The 15,670-nt window shown below is 51.6% G+C and overlaps 1 protein-coding gene across 1 annotated transcript; it reads left to right on the forward strand.

Annotated features, from left to right (window-relative positions):
• On the forward strand, window positions 1-14,388 carry UBAP1L (ubiquitin associated protein 1 like). Its single transcript, XM_058665279.1, has 5 exons — window positions 1-667; window positions 7,353-7,832; window positions 9,748-9,957; window positions 13,654-13,755; window positions 14,010-14,388. Exons 1-5 carry the CDS (start codon window positions 329-331, stop codon window positions 14,142-14,144), a joined length of 1,266 nt encoding a protein of 421 aa, XP_058521262.1. The 5' UTR covers window positions 1-328; the 3' UTR covers window positions 14,145-14,388.
• The last annotated feature ends 1,282 nt before the right edge of the window (window positions 14,389-15,670 follow it).

Here is a 15,670-nt window from a genome sequence, read left to right on the forward strand (position 1 = left end):
CTCATTTATTGATTTTGAAACGTGAAGCCAATCTATCATTAATGGAATAAACTCAACTTAGTGGTATTGTATAAAGTTTTACATCTATGGTTCATGAGAGATTGACTTCTAGTTCTCTTGTCGTTCGATATCAAGGTTATGCTCGAATCAAAACAAGTTACAGATATTTCATGCTTCTTCTCTGGAAGAGTTTGTGTAATTGATGTAATTTCTTCCTTAAACATTTGGGTTACAACTCTGGATGAAATGTTTTGGAGTTAAGTATTGTGGATCATTCTTCTGAGGAAAAAAAAATGTGGTTTGGAATATGAAATAGTCAGCCCTGCCCATGTGTATGCTGTTGTTTCCATTTCCCTCCTCCTGTTGCAGAACCCATCACCTCGCCTCTTCCTTTCCAGTTGTGTGGGGCTCAGCCAAGCAACCACAGAGGGAAGCGGTGAAACCATCTGAGGCCTGTGCCTGGTCCTCAGGACTTGGAAGTCTCTCTCCCTGTCACCAGGAGACCTGCCCCAGCCCTGCTAAGCCATCTCCACCCTCCTCGGACAGGATGAGTGCCCTCGATGGCGTCCCCTTCAAGGTCCCCAATGGCTTTGTGATAGACACAGAGCCTGTCCCTGGGCCAGAGATCAGTGTCCCAGACTGCAGGGAGCTCCTGCTGGGTTCTATGGTAAGTGTGTGTCTCTGCCTGTCCCTCTCTACTCATCCCTGGGTCTGGGGCTCAGCCCAAAGGAGTCTTCTTCCTGGTTTGTAAGGGGCAGTTTGGGGGAAGGCCTTTAACCTAGTGGTTAGGAGTGGATGGATTTGATCTCTGGCTCCTGATCCTGACTCCAGGCTAATTCAGATCCTGGGAGGCAGCAGTGAGGGCATAAGTATTCCCACCCCTATTGGGAAAGCCAGACTGAGTTCTTAGCACCCAGCTATAGTTTCCACTCAGTCCCTACTGTTTGCAGCGTTTGGGAAGTAAGACAGTACATGGGAACCCTCCTCTCTCTGCCTCACAAATAAATAGACAAATAATTAAAAATCAGTAAAGGGTGCCTGGCGCAATAGTGTAGTGGTTAAAGTCCTTGCCTTGCACGCGCCGGGATCCCATATAGACACTGGTTCTAATCCCGGCAACCCCAATTCCCATCCAGCTTCCTGCTTCTAGCCAAGGAAAGTAGTTGAGGACAGCCCAAAGCCTTGGGACCCTGCACCTGTGTGGGAGACCAGAAAGTCTCCAGGCTCCCAGCTTCGGATTGGCTCAGCTCCAGCCGTTGCAGCCACTTGGGGAGTGAATCATCGGACGGAAGATCTTCCTCTCTGTCTCTCCACCTCTCTGTATATCCACCTCTCCAATAAAAATAAATAAATCTTAAAAAAACATAAGTAAAGGGTAGCTTGGCCTATTGTATAATCCAAGGAGTTTGAGAATAATCCAGCAGAGGAAAATGTACTTGAAGGAGACATACTGGTGGCTGGGCATTGAAGATTACTTAAGCAAGTCTTGCTTTAAATTTTGGGGTAACTGGAGGCTGCCTGTGTGATGTGTGTGGGAGTTACTGTCAGAATGCTCCAGTTCCTCTCTTCCCTGTCAGCCTACTACAGCTGACATTCCATCATTGGAATCACTTGGTCAGGCTAAGATGGAGTTTTCAGAGTCCTCTATGAAGATACAGTTACCTAGGACACACCAAGAGGCAATGATACTAAGAGCACATATGCCCCCAGGTGACCTCGGAGTAACTCCATTATGTCCCATGTCTCGCTTTGCTGACAGGTGTGAGTGCTGGTATCCCATGTAGCCTCAAGTGTCAACTTCCTGGAGAGTTAAGTTTACTTCAAGATCCGAGCAGACCAACCTATTGCATTTTTAATGGAACACAGCTATGGCAGGGATAGGTTGCAAAATTCTGTGAATTTCAAAAAAAAAAATTAAAAGTAAGATTGCCAAGACTGATGAGGCTGGCCTTGTGTGTTCCAGGCCTTTGTGTGTTCCTGCTGCACTATCTGAGGGCACTTCATGGAGAAGTATGAGCATCTGGCTCCACTCTTACTCCTTTTGTACACAAGGAATGTGGAATCCAGAGAAGGGAAAGGATTATCTCCCATTTTAGTGTCAATGATAAGCCAGAAATTCAGGTCCTCAGTCCAGCCAGGTCATGTCAGAGCTAAGAATAGGACCGGAAGCTTTGAAGGCAGAAATGGAAGTGTGTGTGGCAAAGGGCGGGCTGGGAAGTGAGCACACAATCAGAAAACGAGTCATTTGCAGGGGTCAGGCAGGATCTTGAGTGGTTTGAGGGAACAGATCTGCTGGTACAGATCCCTGGCTACAGCGGGGACAGGGCTGAAGCCAGTAGCTGAGAACTTCATCTGGGTTTCTTATGTGGCTTCAGGGTCCCAAGAACTTGGACCATCCTCTGCTGCTTTCCCAGGCACATTATAGGAACCAGTACTCATATGGGACGCCAGCATTAATCCTTTATGCTTCAAACTCAGCCCTGTGGTCTACTCCTCAAATATCCACATCAGCCAGGGCTAGACCAGACTGATGCCAGAAGCCAGGCTCTCCATCTTGGTCTCCCACATGCATGGCAGGGGCCCAAATATTTGACCATCACATGCTGTGTCCCAGGATAATATGTTAACAGGAAGCTAGAATTGCAAGAGAAGCCAGAACTTAAACCCAGACCCTCTGATGTATGGTGCAGACATCCCAAATGGCATCTTAGCAACTGCTTCAAATGCCCACCCCTCTTTAACTCATTTGGAGGACATTTAAGCAGATAAGTATTCCTGCATTATGGCATAGGAAAACAAATTTACCACTCATGTGAGTGCCAAGCCTCATAGCTTCCAAGGGACAAAGCAATGTTTCTGACAAAGTCTGCCAGACCACAAATCACATCCAATCCCTCCACCCTGGTGCCTTCTGTGGAGACCTCTCTTCCACAGTGAGAGCCTCAACAAGGCAATTTTGATTTAGTTTCTCTTCAATTTCTTGCCCTTTTTAAATCTTTTAAAAGATATATTTTATTTTTATTGCGAAGTCAGATATATACAGAAGAGGAGAGACAAAGAGGAAGATCTTCCATCTGATGACTCACTCCCCAAGTGATCACAAGAGCCAGAGCTACGCTGATCTGAAGCCAGGAGCCCAGATCCTCTTCCGGGTCTCCCACACGGGTACAGGGTCCCAAGGCTTTGGGCCGTCCTCGACTGCTTTCCCAGGCCACAAGCAGGGAGCTGGATGGAACTGGGGTTGCCAGGACTAGAACCCGTGCCCACATGGCATCCTGGCACGTTCTAGGCCACCACGCCAGGCCTGATTTCCTGTTTTTTAAGAGAAAATACATTCATGTGGTTTAAAAATGAGTAGATATGTATTTTATATGTAATACCTAGCTATATGATACAATGATATGGTAAAGTCATCAACCCAGATGAGTTCTCATGATTCTCATGATGGAATCATCGGACAGAGGATCTTCCTCTCTGTCTCTCCTCCTCTCTGTATATCTGACTTTGCAATAAAAATAAATAAATCTTTTTTAAAAAAGATCCAAAGACAATATAACAATTAGGCATGACCTTAGTTGTTTTATAGTCAAACTTAATTCATAAAAATAGACTCACAATCAGTCTACCTACCCTTAACATTTTTTTAAAAGATTTATTTATTTTTGTTGGAAAGACAGATCTACAGAGAGGAGAAACAGCCGGAGCTGAACCAATCTGGAGCCAGGAGCTTCTTCTGGGTCTCCCACACGGGTGCAAGGTTCCAAGGCTTTGGGCCGTCCTCGACTGCTTTCCCAGGCCACAAGCAGGGAGCTGGATGGGAAGCTGGAACCCAAACCAGTGCCCATATGAAATCCTGGTGCATGCAAGGCGAGGACATTAGCCACTAGGCTATTGTGTCAGCCTGCCTCTGACACCTTTTTGTCTGCCCTATTCCCTATCTGTGTCCCTTCATTGGTAACTTCTATTATTCATTTTTAAAAAGAAAGATACATTTACTTATTTGGAAACAGAGTAACCTAGAGAGGGTGAGAGAGAGTGGTTCACTCTGTAACAGACATGGCTGGGCTGAAGCAAGGAGCCCAGAACACCACCTTCCACATAGGCCGCAGGGACCCAATTACACAGATGGCCATTATCTGCCAACTTCCTTGGAACATTAGCAGGAAGCTGAATCTGAAGTAAAGCAGCTGTGACTGGAACTAGTGTTTCAATATCGGATATGGATATAGCAAGTGGTGCTTTAACCCTGTACGCCATAATATCAGTCCCTGTTACTCATTTTTAAATGTATTCTTCCTGAGAGTCTTTAGGTTTATATGCAAGAAAATACAATTTCCTCCTTTGCAATTCCTCTTGGTCTTTTTTTTTTTCACTTAATTATATATTTTAAGATCTTTCTGTATCAGTTTGTGGGAAACTCCTTCAATAGTGTTTTTATTGCACACCACATTGCTGTGTCACACTGTGTTGAGCCAGTCCTCCCTGAAAGAACAGTTCAGGTGGTTCTTTCACCATTGCAAATAACGCTGCAGGGAATTACTGACTCAAGCACACATCCAAGTGCGTTTGAATGTAAAGCAGATTGCTCTCCACTGAGCTATTGACCTACACTCCAGCCCACATTTTGGCAAGTCTTTGTTTTTTTTTAAGATTTATTTATTTTTATTGCAAAGTCAGATATATACAGAGAGGAGGAGAGAGAAAGATCTTCTGTCCGATGATTCACTCCCCAAGTGACCACAATGGCCAGCATCGTGCCAATCCAAAGCCAGAAGCCCAGATCCTCTTCCAGGTCTCCCATGCACGTGCACGGTCGCAAGGCTTTGGGCTGTCCTCAACCGCTTTCTCACGCCACAAGCAGGGAGCTGGATGGGAAGCAGGGCTGCTGGGACCAGAACTGGTACCCATATGGGATCCCGGCGTGTTCAAGGTGAGAATTTCAGCCGCTAGGCCACGGCGCTGGGCCCCACATTTTGGCAAGTCTTTTCCTCCCAGGCTCCCTTGCCCAACGGGAATTGCCCAGGACCAGGCAGGTGACATCTTGGCAGAGTAGTAATTTGTCTTTCTCTTATGAGGAGTGAGGGCCAACAGCTTTCATATGCTTAACAGCCATTTGTGTTTTCTTGTCTGTGAATTACTTTTGCCCATTTGTCTGTTAGGCTTGTGGCCTTACCTTACCCATTTCTAGGCATTCTCTGTATTGGTGGAGTTAGCCCTCTGTCTGTGATATGAGAGCTGCCCCCCACCCCACCACCACTAAGTTTCTCATTGATGTTTTAACTTTGTTTACAGGGCATATTTGCCTTGCAAAATTTCTGTGTTTGTGTAGTAGAATTATCTTTTGGACTTTTTAAAAGTTTCATGAGAAAGGGAAAAAGATCATCCATAAACTTGTTCATTTCCATATGAGTTGGGCTGGGCTAAGCTGAAATCAGGGACCTGGAGCTCCATCCAGATCCCTCCCATGGGTGACAGAGACCTGAGTCCTTGACCCATCACCTGCTCTCTCCCAGGGTCCCATGACCAGGCAGCTGGAATCCAGAGTAGAGCCAGGACTTGAGGCCAGTCAGTCAGGACGTGGCGGCTCCAAGCAGCGTCTTAGCTGTCGAGGCACATGTCTGTCCTGGCTTCTGGATTTTGATCCAAGACAAAAAAGGCCTTGTCTGCCTGAGATTGTGAAAAGGATTTCTCTCCTGTTTTCTTAGTACTTTGATAGGTTCATAGCATATATTTGAAGCTTGGATACTTTTGGAATTTTTAATTTAATTGAGAGGGCCCCACATGGTGGCCTAGCGGCTAAAGTCCTCACCTTATATGCGTTGGATCCCTTATGGGCACCGGTTGTAATCCTGGCAGCCCCACTTCCCATCCTGCTCCCTGCTTGTGGCCTGGGGAAGCAGTCGAAGATGGCCCAAAGCCTTGCGACCCTACACCTGCGTGGGAGACCCAGAAGAGCTCCTGGCTCCTGGCTTCAGATTGGCACAGCTCCAGCCGTTGTGGTCACTTGGAGAGTGAATCATCGGACGGAAGATCTTCCTCTCTGTCTCTCCTCCTCTCTGTATATATATCTGACTTTGCAATAATAAATAAATAAACAAATAAATAATTAAAAAGTCTTCTTAAAAAATTAATTTGAGAGACAGACATAAAAAGGATGGATAGATAGATAGGAAATATCTCCCATCTTCTGATTCAATCTCCAAATGCCCACAATGGCCAGGCCTGGGCTATGCTGAAGCCAGCAGCAGAACACATCGTTCAGGTCCCCCAGCATAGCAGGACCCAGTTTCTTGTGCTATCACCACTCACCCAGGGTCTGCATGAGCAAAGCTGGAATCAGAAGCCAGATACACACATTGAACCCAGGCATTCTGATGTGGAATGCAGTCATCTCAACCATAAAGCCAAGTGCATACCCCCTTGTTAATTTTAAAGGTAGGTGATGAGGATATTCAATTGTAGTTCATTTGTAAATTATTACATTGGATTTTTTACATGGGTTCCAGTTGGGTTTCTAAAATTGAAGAGTCAGGGAGCTTGCATTGCCTGGTTTACTCCTGGAGTAAACCAGGGCTGGAGCCAGGAATGCAATTTGGGTCTCCCATGAGGGTGGCAGGAACCTGATTATCTGAGCTATCACCACTGGTTCCCAAGGTCATGGACGCTGAAGCCAGTGTTGAGAACTGGAAAAGGGACCCAGGTGCGCGGTGCCGGACTAAACTCCTGCTCCCCTGGTTCTGTCTTTGGGAGAAAGCAGACAGAGGACAGAGACAAACCCGCTCAGTCACCCACTGTGCCACCATCTGTCCTCATGAAATACAATGATCCTCACTCATTATCTGGGACTAGGAGTGACACCAGAACTAGGAGTTATGGTAGTAGAGTTCAGCCGAGATTAGCCATGACTACATTTCTGGGGACGGCTCAGAGGTGGTGTGGGCTGGGAGAGGGATCTCCCCAGCAGGAAGAGGTATGTTTGCCGGGGACAGGCCTCGGGGTAGTGGCAAAGGAGTGGCGCTCAGGCAAAAACCTCCTGGTTGGGAATAGACAATCTGAGGAAGTTTTTGAACACCTATTGTTTTAGGACACATTGGGGTGGGTGTGCCGGGGGTCAGGGTTGGGGAGCCAAGGGGCGTGGACATCCTGAACTCTCCCGTTGTCTTTCACGGCAGAGTTTTGGTATCCAACTGTTATGGACATCTCTGGACCCCGGTATGGGTTACCTCCCAGGGTGAAGGTGTGCTGTGATCAGGGCCGGGGGGGGGGGGGGGGTAGGGTAGGGGTATGCATTGTCTGGCGTCCCTGAGACCAGGAGTTGGAAATGGACCTCATGTTGCCTTCTCTCTGCAAAGCATAACTTCAGTCTGGAAAGGAAGGCTCTCTTTTGGGTGGAAGCCATCGTCCCAGGACCCTGCCCCCCGCAGCGCGAGGACCCAGGGACAGCATCGGCGCCTCCGGCCTGGCTCTTGCTGTTGAGCCCGGAATACCTGCTGGAGCCTGCACCTACCGCCGGCCAAAGCCAGGAGCAGCCGGAGGTGGAGGAGGAGGAGGTGAAGGAAGAGAATGAAGAAGAGCTCTCCTCGGGCAGTGAGGAGGATCCGGGTTCACAGGACCCTCGCAAGGATTCAGTGGGCATGCTGTGCAGCATGTGCTTGGAGCCGGCAGCACATGCCTGCAGGCGGCTCTCTGAGGGCGGGCTGGCAGCCCGGCCCCGCACATCACTGCCCCGCCACCGTGCTCTGAGCCTCTGCTGCTCGAGCCCCCTGCCGCCCCCACGACCCTCCACGGCCTGTGCTGTGCCTCCGCTGCGCAGCCAGAAGCCCACAGCCTCGGTAAGAACTCTGACCCACTGGGGCTGCCAGCTCTGTCTTGTCTGCTCCCAGCTACTCCCTTTGCCTGGGCCCCAGGTTGTCCCCTGCCCGGAGCCCTCCCAGGCCCTCAGCCCTCTCAGGCCTCCCTCCCGCGCCCCTTTTCCCGCTGTGTTTGCTTTGCCTCTGCGGGGGCACCAAGTCCACCAAGGTCCAAGACCCAGCCCTTGTCCCTCTGCTATATGGTGATGAGTTCCCCAGGCAGGAATCAGGTAGTGTTTCTGTTTCCAGAGAGCCTCGCATTCGATTTGATCCATAGGGGGCGCTCAGTGAATGTCCAAGTGAAAGATTTGGGGTTCTCCACAAGGCTGTTTGGGCTTTGCAGAGGGTTTTATCCCTGCAGTGACTTCCTGCAGTACCCTGGTTGCATCTGCTCCCCCCACCCCACACCAGTGAAGAGAGAAAGCCAAGCCCAGCAGACAAGAAGGGTTGGTCGAAGGGTAGTGGGACCGGGCCCTAGCACCATATGGGGAGGGTCAGGTGTTGAAAGAGTAGGGCCAGGATGCTACAGGCTGCACAGGCTTTAGGTTGGTGGTGATGACCCAGAGAGAACCCCCAGCAGGAGTGAGTGCACAGTGAGGTTGGAGAAAGTCAACTTCAGGCCTCACACCTTATCCCTCCAGAGGCCTTGCACCTGAGGTTTTATTCACTGTTTTGTGCCCCTTGCCTCTGAAAGATCCCCTCCGGGTCAAGAAAGTTTCAGATTGCACACACAGACCTGCACTCAGAGCAGGTGGGCCGGGTCGGGACTGGCAGCCCCACACTCAGGCTGCAGAGCAAAGCTGAGAGGGTCAACCTGAAAACCCAGCCTGAGACCTGCTCCCTGTTGTGTGACCTCAGGCAAGTCCCTAAGCTACCCCTCTTCATGCCCCTGAAGCAGGCCCAGTGACCCTGCACGTGGGGGCTTAGAGCAGACACAGAGGGGGAGCTGAGGGCCTGCGAGGCAGGTGGGCCCACCTTGGGGACCAGGTGCTGATGCCAGGCTGGCTCTTTCTGACCTGTGCCAATAGTGTAGTGGGGCAGGTAGGGCAGGAGGCCGAGGCAGAGAGGAGCTGAGGACGCCAGGGTAGACTCAACTCCTGCAATGTGTACATTTTCCACCAGGAAAGTGAGGGAAGACCCTGGGGTGCAGTTATGGCGGGCACTCATCACCCTCCCAGAAGATGACGACGGGCAGGGAGTCATAGCTCTCCCCACCGCCTCACCCATACACCCTCAGTCGCAGGGACCAGGACTGCAGCCCAGCCAGGCTGTCCTTGGGAGGAGAGGCAGAGTAATTTCTTGGGACCAGTACTTCCTCATGAACTATGGGTAGGGGTGATAGCAGCCAAACCAACTGAAATGCCCCTCTGCCAGACTCCTGGTCCAGGGTCTGTTTGGGGTTTTGCAGGACCATGGTACCCACCTGCTCCCTGCCCTGCCGATCAGCAGCCCAGCCAATCACAAGACGCTGGCCAAGAAACACCCCATCTCTATACTATACTCATTAAGGAGAGCTTTGAACGGAGGGGGTCAGGTCCCAAACGTGTGTTGCTTTCAAGGTTATTACCATCTGGATTTTGGCTCAAACAAGAGGTTGCATTGGAGTTATCGTGATTCTAAGCGACAGGTGGAACTTTAGCATTTACTGAGTTCCTATAAATCAGGTCTTTTGCTGATTCTTGTTCTCACACCATCTCACTTACACCTCATAACACCTCCTGTGGGTTGGCTTCTTGGAGGGAACTCCGTGGGCAGCTAGGGTCTGCAGTTCTCCAAGCTCTCCACTCTCTCAGCACCAACACTCTAGCTAGGTAAAGGGACTGTGTGCAGCGTCTGTCCTAGCCAGCTGTCACCTCCCATTACAGTAACTGACACGTCTAGCCTACCTGTATTTCAGTCTCTTAGCCCATCTACCTGTCTGCCGTCTCTTGCGGGGGCACCACAGCCTCTCCACCACCACAGGTCACAACCTGATTCTACGGCTGATCTGCTGTCCGCCCTGAGCCAGGAGGAGCAAGACCTCATTGGGCCAGTGGTCGCCCTGGGATACCCCCTGGGACGGGCCATCGTGGCTCTGCAGAAGACGGGGAGGCAGAGCCTGAGCCAGGTGAGTCAGCTCCAGAGCTGAGGAGCTGTAACCAGGTAGACTTGAACTTGGAAAAGCTTTGCTTCCTTCTCTTTAGAGGCAGAACCACAGAATGGTGGTGTGATTCTTGGCGGGGCGGGGGGAGGGGTTGTGAGCGAGTTTCCAGACCCTACTGCCTCTTACCTCCTCTGTCAGATGTTATCAGGGACCTCTCCACCCCTACCCCACCCCACCCCTACCCTACCATGCCCGTTTGAGGAGCCGCCATCCTCTGCTCCTTGATTTATCACTGTCCCCAGTCGGTTCTGAGAGCTGCATTTTGGAGCAGTCAAGGGCTATCCAACATGACTTTCCATCATGCGAGCGGTGCTTCGTGTTGTCCAGTGCAGTAAATAGCCAGCAGGCACATGAAGGTGCCAAGTGCTGAGCTGGATGTCACAGAGAAGACCTGGGTGGTATTCCCAGCTGGAGGGACAGTGTGGACCCAGGAGTGGAGGCTGGAAGGATTAGGAAGGCTCTTATGTGACCTGTCTTGCTGGAGGAGAAAGAGTATAGGAGGCAGGCTAGAGGGAGATAAAGACAGAAAAGGAACTTTGATCCCTGGGTTGATTGCTGGTCAGGTGACCCAGTTGGCCAAAGGAAGCACAGAGGGACTGCCACTGCCCGCCCTCACCCAGCGGACACTGTAATGGCAAAGCTGGCCCCAGGGCACTTAGTGCTTGCTCCTTTTTATCCTGTGGTCTGCCACACTGCTGTCACAGGGTTTGATCCGGTCTGTAATTGCTGATAGTGGTTGAGTGCTGGGTCTCAGAGAAAGTCCAGTGAATAATCCTTGGACCAAAACTGGAACTAGAACTTGCTGCCATGTTCTAGCCTGGGGAGTCTGAGAGATAGCCCTGATCTGTGCCCTCCTCCCTTCCCTGTGCCTCTTCTGCTGCTTCTGCTTTCCCCTGAATATGCCAGCCCCTGCCCTGTGCTGGAGGAGGCCTTCCCACGTGGTGCTTCCCCCAAAGAAGGGCGAGCTGCTAATGGTTGCTGCACATTTTGCCTTCACCAGTTCCTCAGTCCCGAATATTTCCAGTGAGCTTTTCTGATTTTCATTCAGCTGAGGCCTCCGAGCCCAGGGAGGCCCATAGGGACAGTTGCCAGTTGGTGGCAGCACTGCTGCTCTGAGCATCCCAGGCTCACTTGCAGTTGAAGCATACATTGAAAGCCTCTACCAGCCTGCAACTGCCACTGAAAAGCCAGGGCCTTGCCTAAGAATCTGACCGGGAGAGCTGTGCAGGACCAGAGCCTCTGGCACTCTGACATCCTGTCTCAGTCCCTCCGGGCCCTGAGCCCGACTGAGGCCTCAGGCCATTGCGGTGGGCTGTCTGGAGTTGACCCAAGGCCAGTGCCGAGCACCTGACTCCTAGTGGGTGGGCTACAGGAGGACCCATTGCATTGGGAATGATGTATCCCGAGACATCCACTGACCAGCTGCCTGGCCTCCTGATAACCTGGTGACCTTTTTCCCAGCAGGAGGCCAGGTCTTGGGGTTGGGGGAGGGCTTAGCATGGCTTCTGTCATCCTCCCACACTGTGTCCTCCCCACTGTTTTGTGAAGTTCTGCCCTAAAATAAGCACTGCCTTTGAGCTCAGATGGCATAAACTGCCACCTGCCCCCACAAAAATGCATGCTGCAGCCAGTCCTCATCTGAGGTAAGTGACAGATGACCCAGGGCTGGGGTAGGGTGGAGGAGGACAACTGATGATGGAGACAGGGCCGTTGGGACAGTCAGATAGAGAAGAAAGGAGGCCCAGCAAGTCCTGCGCATCCTTCATTCCTACCACAAGGTTTGGCGCCTGCTGCATGGCACATGGAAGGGCTCCTCTCAGCCAGGCTCTGTGTATTTGGAAACAGTCATTTCTAGAGGCCCCAGCCTAAAGGGGCCATCATGTCCTCAACTACCCTGTGGCCTGGGACATGCCTGTTTGTTCCTGCAGTCCCACAGACCCAAAAGATGACATGACAGTTAACTTTAAAAATGCATATTCCCAGGCCCTGTTCAGAAGGGCCCTCTCCCACCTATTATCATAACTGGTCTGTGGAAGGTTCCAGCATACAGCCTGAGCTGGCATGGATCAAAGCCAGCCATCCCTTGACCCAATGATTCTCAATTTGACTGCACATCAGAGTGCCCTAGGGAGCCATGAAAAGAAGTCCTATCGCCAAGACCACATCCCAGGTCTGTGATGTCAGAGTTTCCAGTTGAGGGCCCAGGTACCAGTTGCTTTTTGAAGCTCTTGAGGACAGTGGTAATGAGCATCCTTGAGATTGTGAGCCATTGCAGGGGAGTAGGAGATGAGCCACTGTGGACAAGTAAGGGCTGAGCCACAAGGTTAGGGCAACATCTGCTTGCTGCCCTTGCCCTCCTCCTGTGTGCTGTGGAGCCAGCTCACGGTGCCCCCTGACACCCTCAGAGGACAAAGCACTAATCCTGGGATGCTGAGTCACCTGCCCTGCCTACGCCTCACTGTCCTCACCTAGGAGAGGAGGGCATGGCTGAGTGATTTTCAAGATATGCTCAGAGCAAAGCTGGGGGTGCCAGGAAGATCTCCAAGCAGATCCCTGGCCTCCCATGGTCCCCTGCCCCAGTTCCCTTGGAACAGCTCCAAACCGAACCTGTTACTGCACTGAAACTGCCTGTGTTGGAACCTGCAGTGTAGGAGCTAAACTATTTGGAAGACTGTTAACCCAAATGGGCAGGTGCTTCCTACTCAACCCCATCCACACACAGACTCCTTGTTCTCCCAGACTAGAGGCTTCATTTGGCACCTGCTGCCTCTAAATCCTGCTGCGATTTCCCTGGCACTGCTATGACCCTGGATCTGTTTATCTCCCCCGCTAAGCCAGGAGTTCCTTGAAGGTCATGCTTAATTCTTCCATAAACACAGGCGTGCCTTCGCTGAGTTCCTGCAGCCCACCACTGTGCTTCAGACTTGATGAGGCTGATACAGCCCCTGCCTCTTGGAGTGGGAAGTTAGTGATTAAGAGATGAGAAAGATGAAGGGAGGTGATTCCCAAGCCGTGTGTGTACTGTACCAGGGGAAGCATGGGGCTCCCAGAAGCCCAAGGCGCAGAACAGCTTCCAGGAACAGGGAAAGGCTGGCTCAGGGCTGAGTTCTCGAGCTGGGAGGTGCAGAGGGAGGCCTATCAGCCCCTGGGGAAAGTGATCGCAAGCAGGAAGTGACTTGAATAGGGGCTCTTAGCCATGGGAGCCTCCTGTGTGGCCCCCAGCACAATAGGGGCTCCAAAAAGACTAGGGTAGGGTTTACTTTCCCCTGACAACGTGGGTGCTCGCCAGTGTGCAAGGAACTAACAGATACTGTCACGTATGTAGGACTGTCTGGGGCAAGCTGGGGAGACACTGGGGTGCACAGCCTGGCCAGCTCCTTGCCTGGGTTTTGCGTACACTTTGATGGGGCCTCCAGTCTCTACCTGGGAAAACTGGCAAGGACCCACTGTCCACCTGCTCTCAGGTCTTCAGAGGAGGTCTCTGTTCCTCCTGTGTTGGCCCTCAGTGCCACACCAATTTAATCAGGGGCTGTTCCCAGCCACTTGTCTCTGAGCTCAGGCCTCAGTGAGGCCCTTGGGTGCCTGCCACACTCACATTGTCTGTTGCCCCTGCCACCCCTCTTACTGTCACCCTGCCCTGTCTGCCCACTTCCGGCCTAGTTTCTCAGCTACCTCAGCGCTTGTGACCGGCTGCTGCGCCAGGGCTACGAGGAGGGCCTGGTGGAGGAGGCCATGGAGATGTTCCAGTTCTCAGAGAGCCAGGTCAGCAGGGACCTTTGGCTCCAGGGAGGAGCGGGCCTGGAGAGGAGGAGCAGGTGTGGGATGGGGGGCAGGGGAGAAGGAGGGAAAGGGAGGAGGATATGGAGGAGCAGTGGCGATGGGAGGGAAACCAGTAGAGGGAGGAAAGAGGAGACCCCCCCCAGGCACCACTGCTCAGGTTCACCTGGCCTGGGGTGGAAGAGGCATGGGGGGCCTGGGCAGAGCCCCTAGTGCCCTTGCTGCTTCCTGTTCTCCAGGCGGGGGAGTTCCTGCGCCTTTGGGAGCAGTTCAGCGACATGGGCTTCCAGCATGATCGCATCAAGGAGGTGCTGCTGGTCCATGGCAACCATCGGGAGCAAGCTCTGGAAGAGCTGGTGGCTTGTGCCCCGTGACTGCACCAACCCGTCTGCCTGGAACTGTTGAGGCCCCTGTATGAGGCTAACCCAACTGAGTTATCCAAGCCAAGCTGGACTAACGAAGCAACTGACAACACAAAACCAGATGAGAGAGCGGGGCCCAGCTGTGAACCACCATCTTCTCTATAAGCCTTGTCAAAAGCACCTGCATTTGTCCCTTTCAGCTGTGTGAGGCAGTACCTTGATCTTCAGGAAATGAAAACAAATAAATGACGGGCTGCTCTCCTGAGTCCTGCTGTGGAAAGCTCATGTTCACTGTAGGCCAGGAGAGCTGGTGTCTGGTTTGGGTTCTGTTGATGTCTAGCTCTAGGTCTCTGTGGGCTTCAGCCCTTCCAGAAAAAGTGGGGAGAGTTGATAAGGTCACAGGTTCTCTTCAGGGGAGACGTTAAGATGCCCACTACTTGGGCTGAGCACTGCGGCTTGAGGGCTAAGCTGTTTCTTGGGATGCTGCCTCTAGCTCCAATCCAGTTTCCTGCAAAATGCACCCTTGGAGGCAGCAAGCAGGTGATGGCTCAAGTGCTCGGGTCCCTGATTCCCATGTGGGAGACCTAGATGGGGTTCCTGGCTCTGACCCAGCCCCAGCTGTGGCAGGCATTTGAGGAGTAAATCAGTAGACGGAAAATCTCTCTTCTTCTCAGCTCTACCTTTCAAATGAAAGTAAATAAAACAAGCAAACAAAAAGCACATGCCCGCATCGCATATCAGTGAGCTTGAATTCAAGTTTCGGCTTCCAATTTCCTGTTACTGTGTACTCTGGGGGACAGCAGTAGGCCCCTACCACCTACGTGGGAGACCTGGATTGAGTTCCTGGTTCCTGGCTTCGGCCTTGCCCAGTCCCAACTGTCATGGGCATTTGCAGAGTGAATGAGAAGATGGAAAATCTTTCAACTGCATAAAATAGGTAATAAAATTTTAAAAATAATTGTAAAATGTCAAGAATTTTCCAGACCTGGCTGCTGTCCATACCAGCTCCAGTGTGTGGCTGTTCTGCTGTTGAAAGCACAGTTTGGCGGCACCCTTGGGAATCCTTGTTAAGGAGAAGTTCCCTGAGGACTCTGTACAATGTCATCAGCTCATGGCCAGCGTGTCTCCTTCGGGAAACTGCCTGTCTGGACTCCCTTCTGCTCTGACAATCTAGGATTCTCCATTTCCAGGGATAGGGAGGTTAGGACCAGGTTATATCCCATTACCAGCGACCTTGCCTTTAGAAGCGCCCCGCAGGATTGAGCCTGTCCTTGCCAGCTGACTCTGGGCAAAGACCTGGAGCAGTGATCACAGACATGGCTGACCCTGAGGCTGAGGCCTGCCAAAACACAGACTGTCCATTCCTTGGAGCCTCAGCCACAGATTCCTTGCTTGAATGGGATGTGGGTTTCTGCAGGCCCAGGACAAATTTGGGACTAGAACTTCAGTTTCCTGAGGCCCAGCTAAGCTCTTGGGACTTTCCTCTGAGCCTCGGTGCCTGCCAAGGTGAGATCACATTAAAAATACGGTTGGGCCTT

Source organism: Ochotona princeps, chromosome 6, assembly GCF_030435755.1.
Source record: "Ochotona princeps isolate mOchPri1 chromosome 6, mOchPri1.hap1, whole genome shotgun sequence".
Classification (NCBI taxonomy): domain Eukaryota; kingdom Metazoa; phylum Chordata; class Mammalia; order Lagomorpha; family Ochotonidae; genus Ochotona; species Ochotona princeps.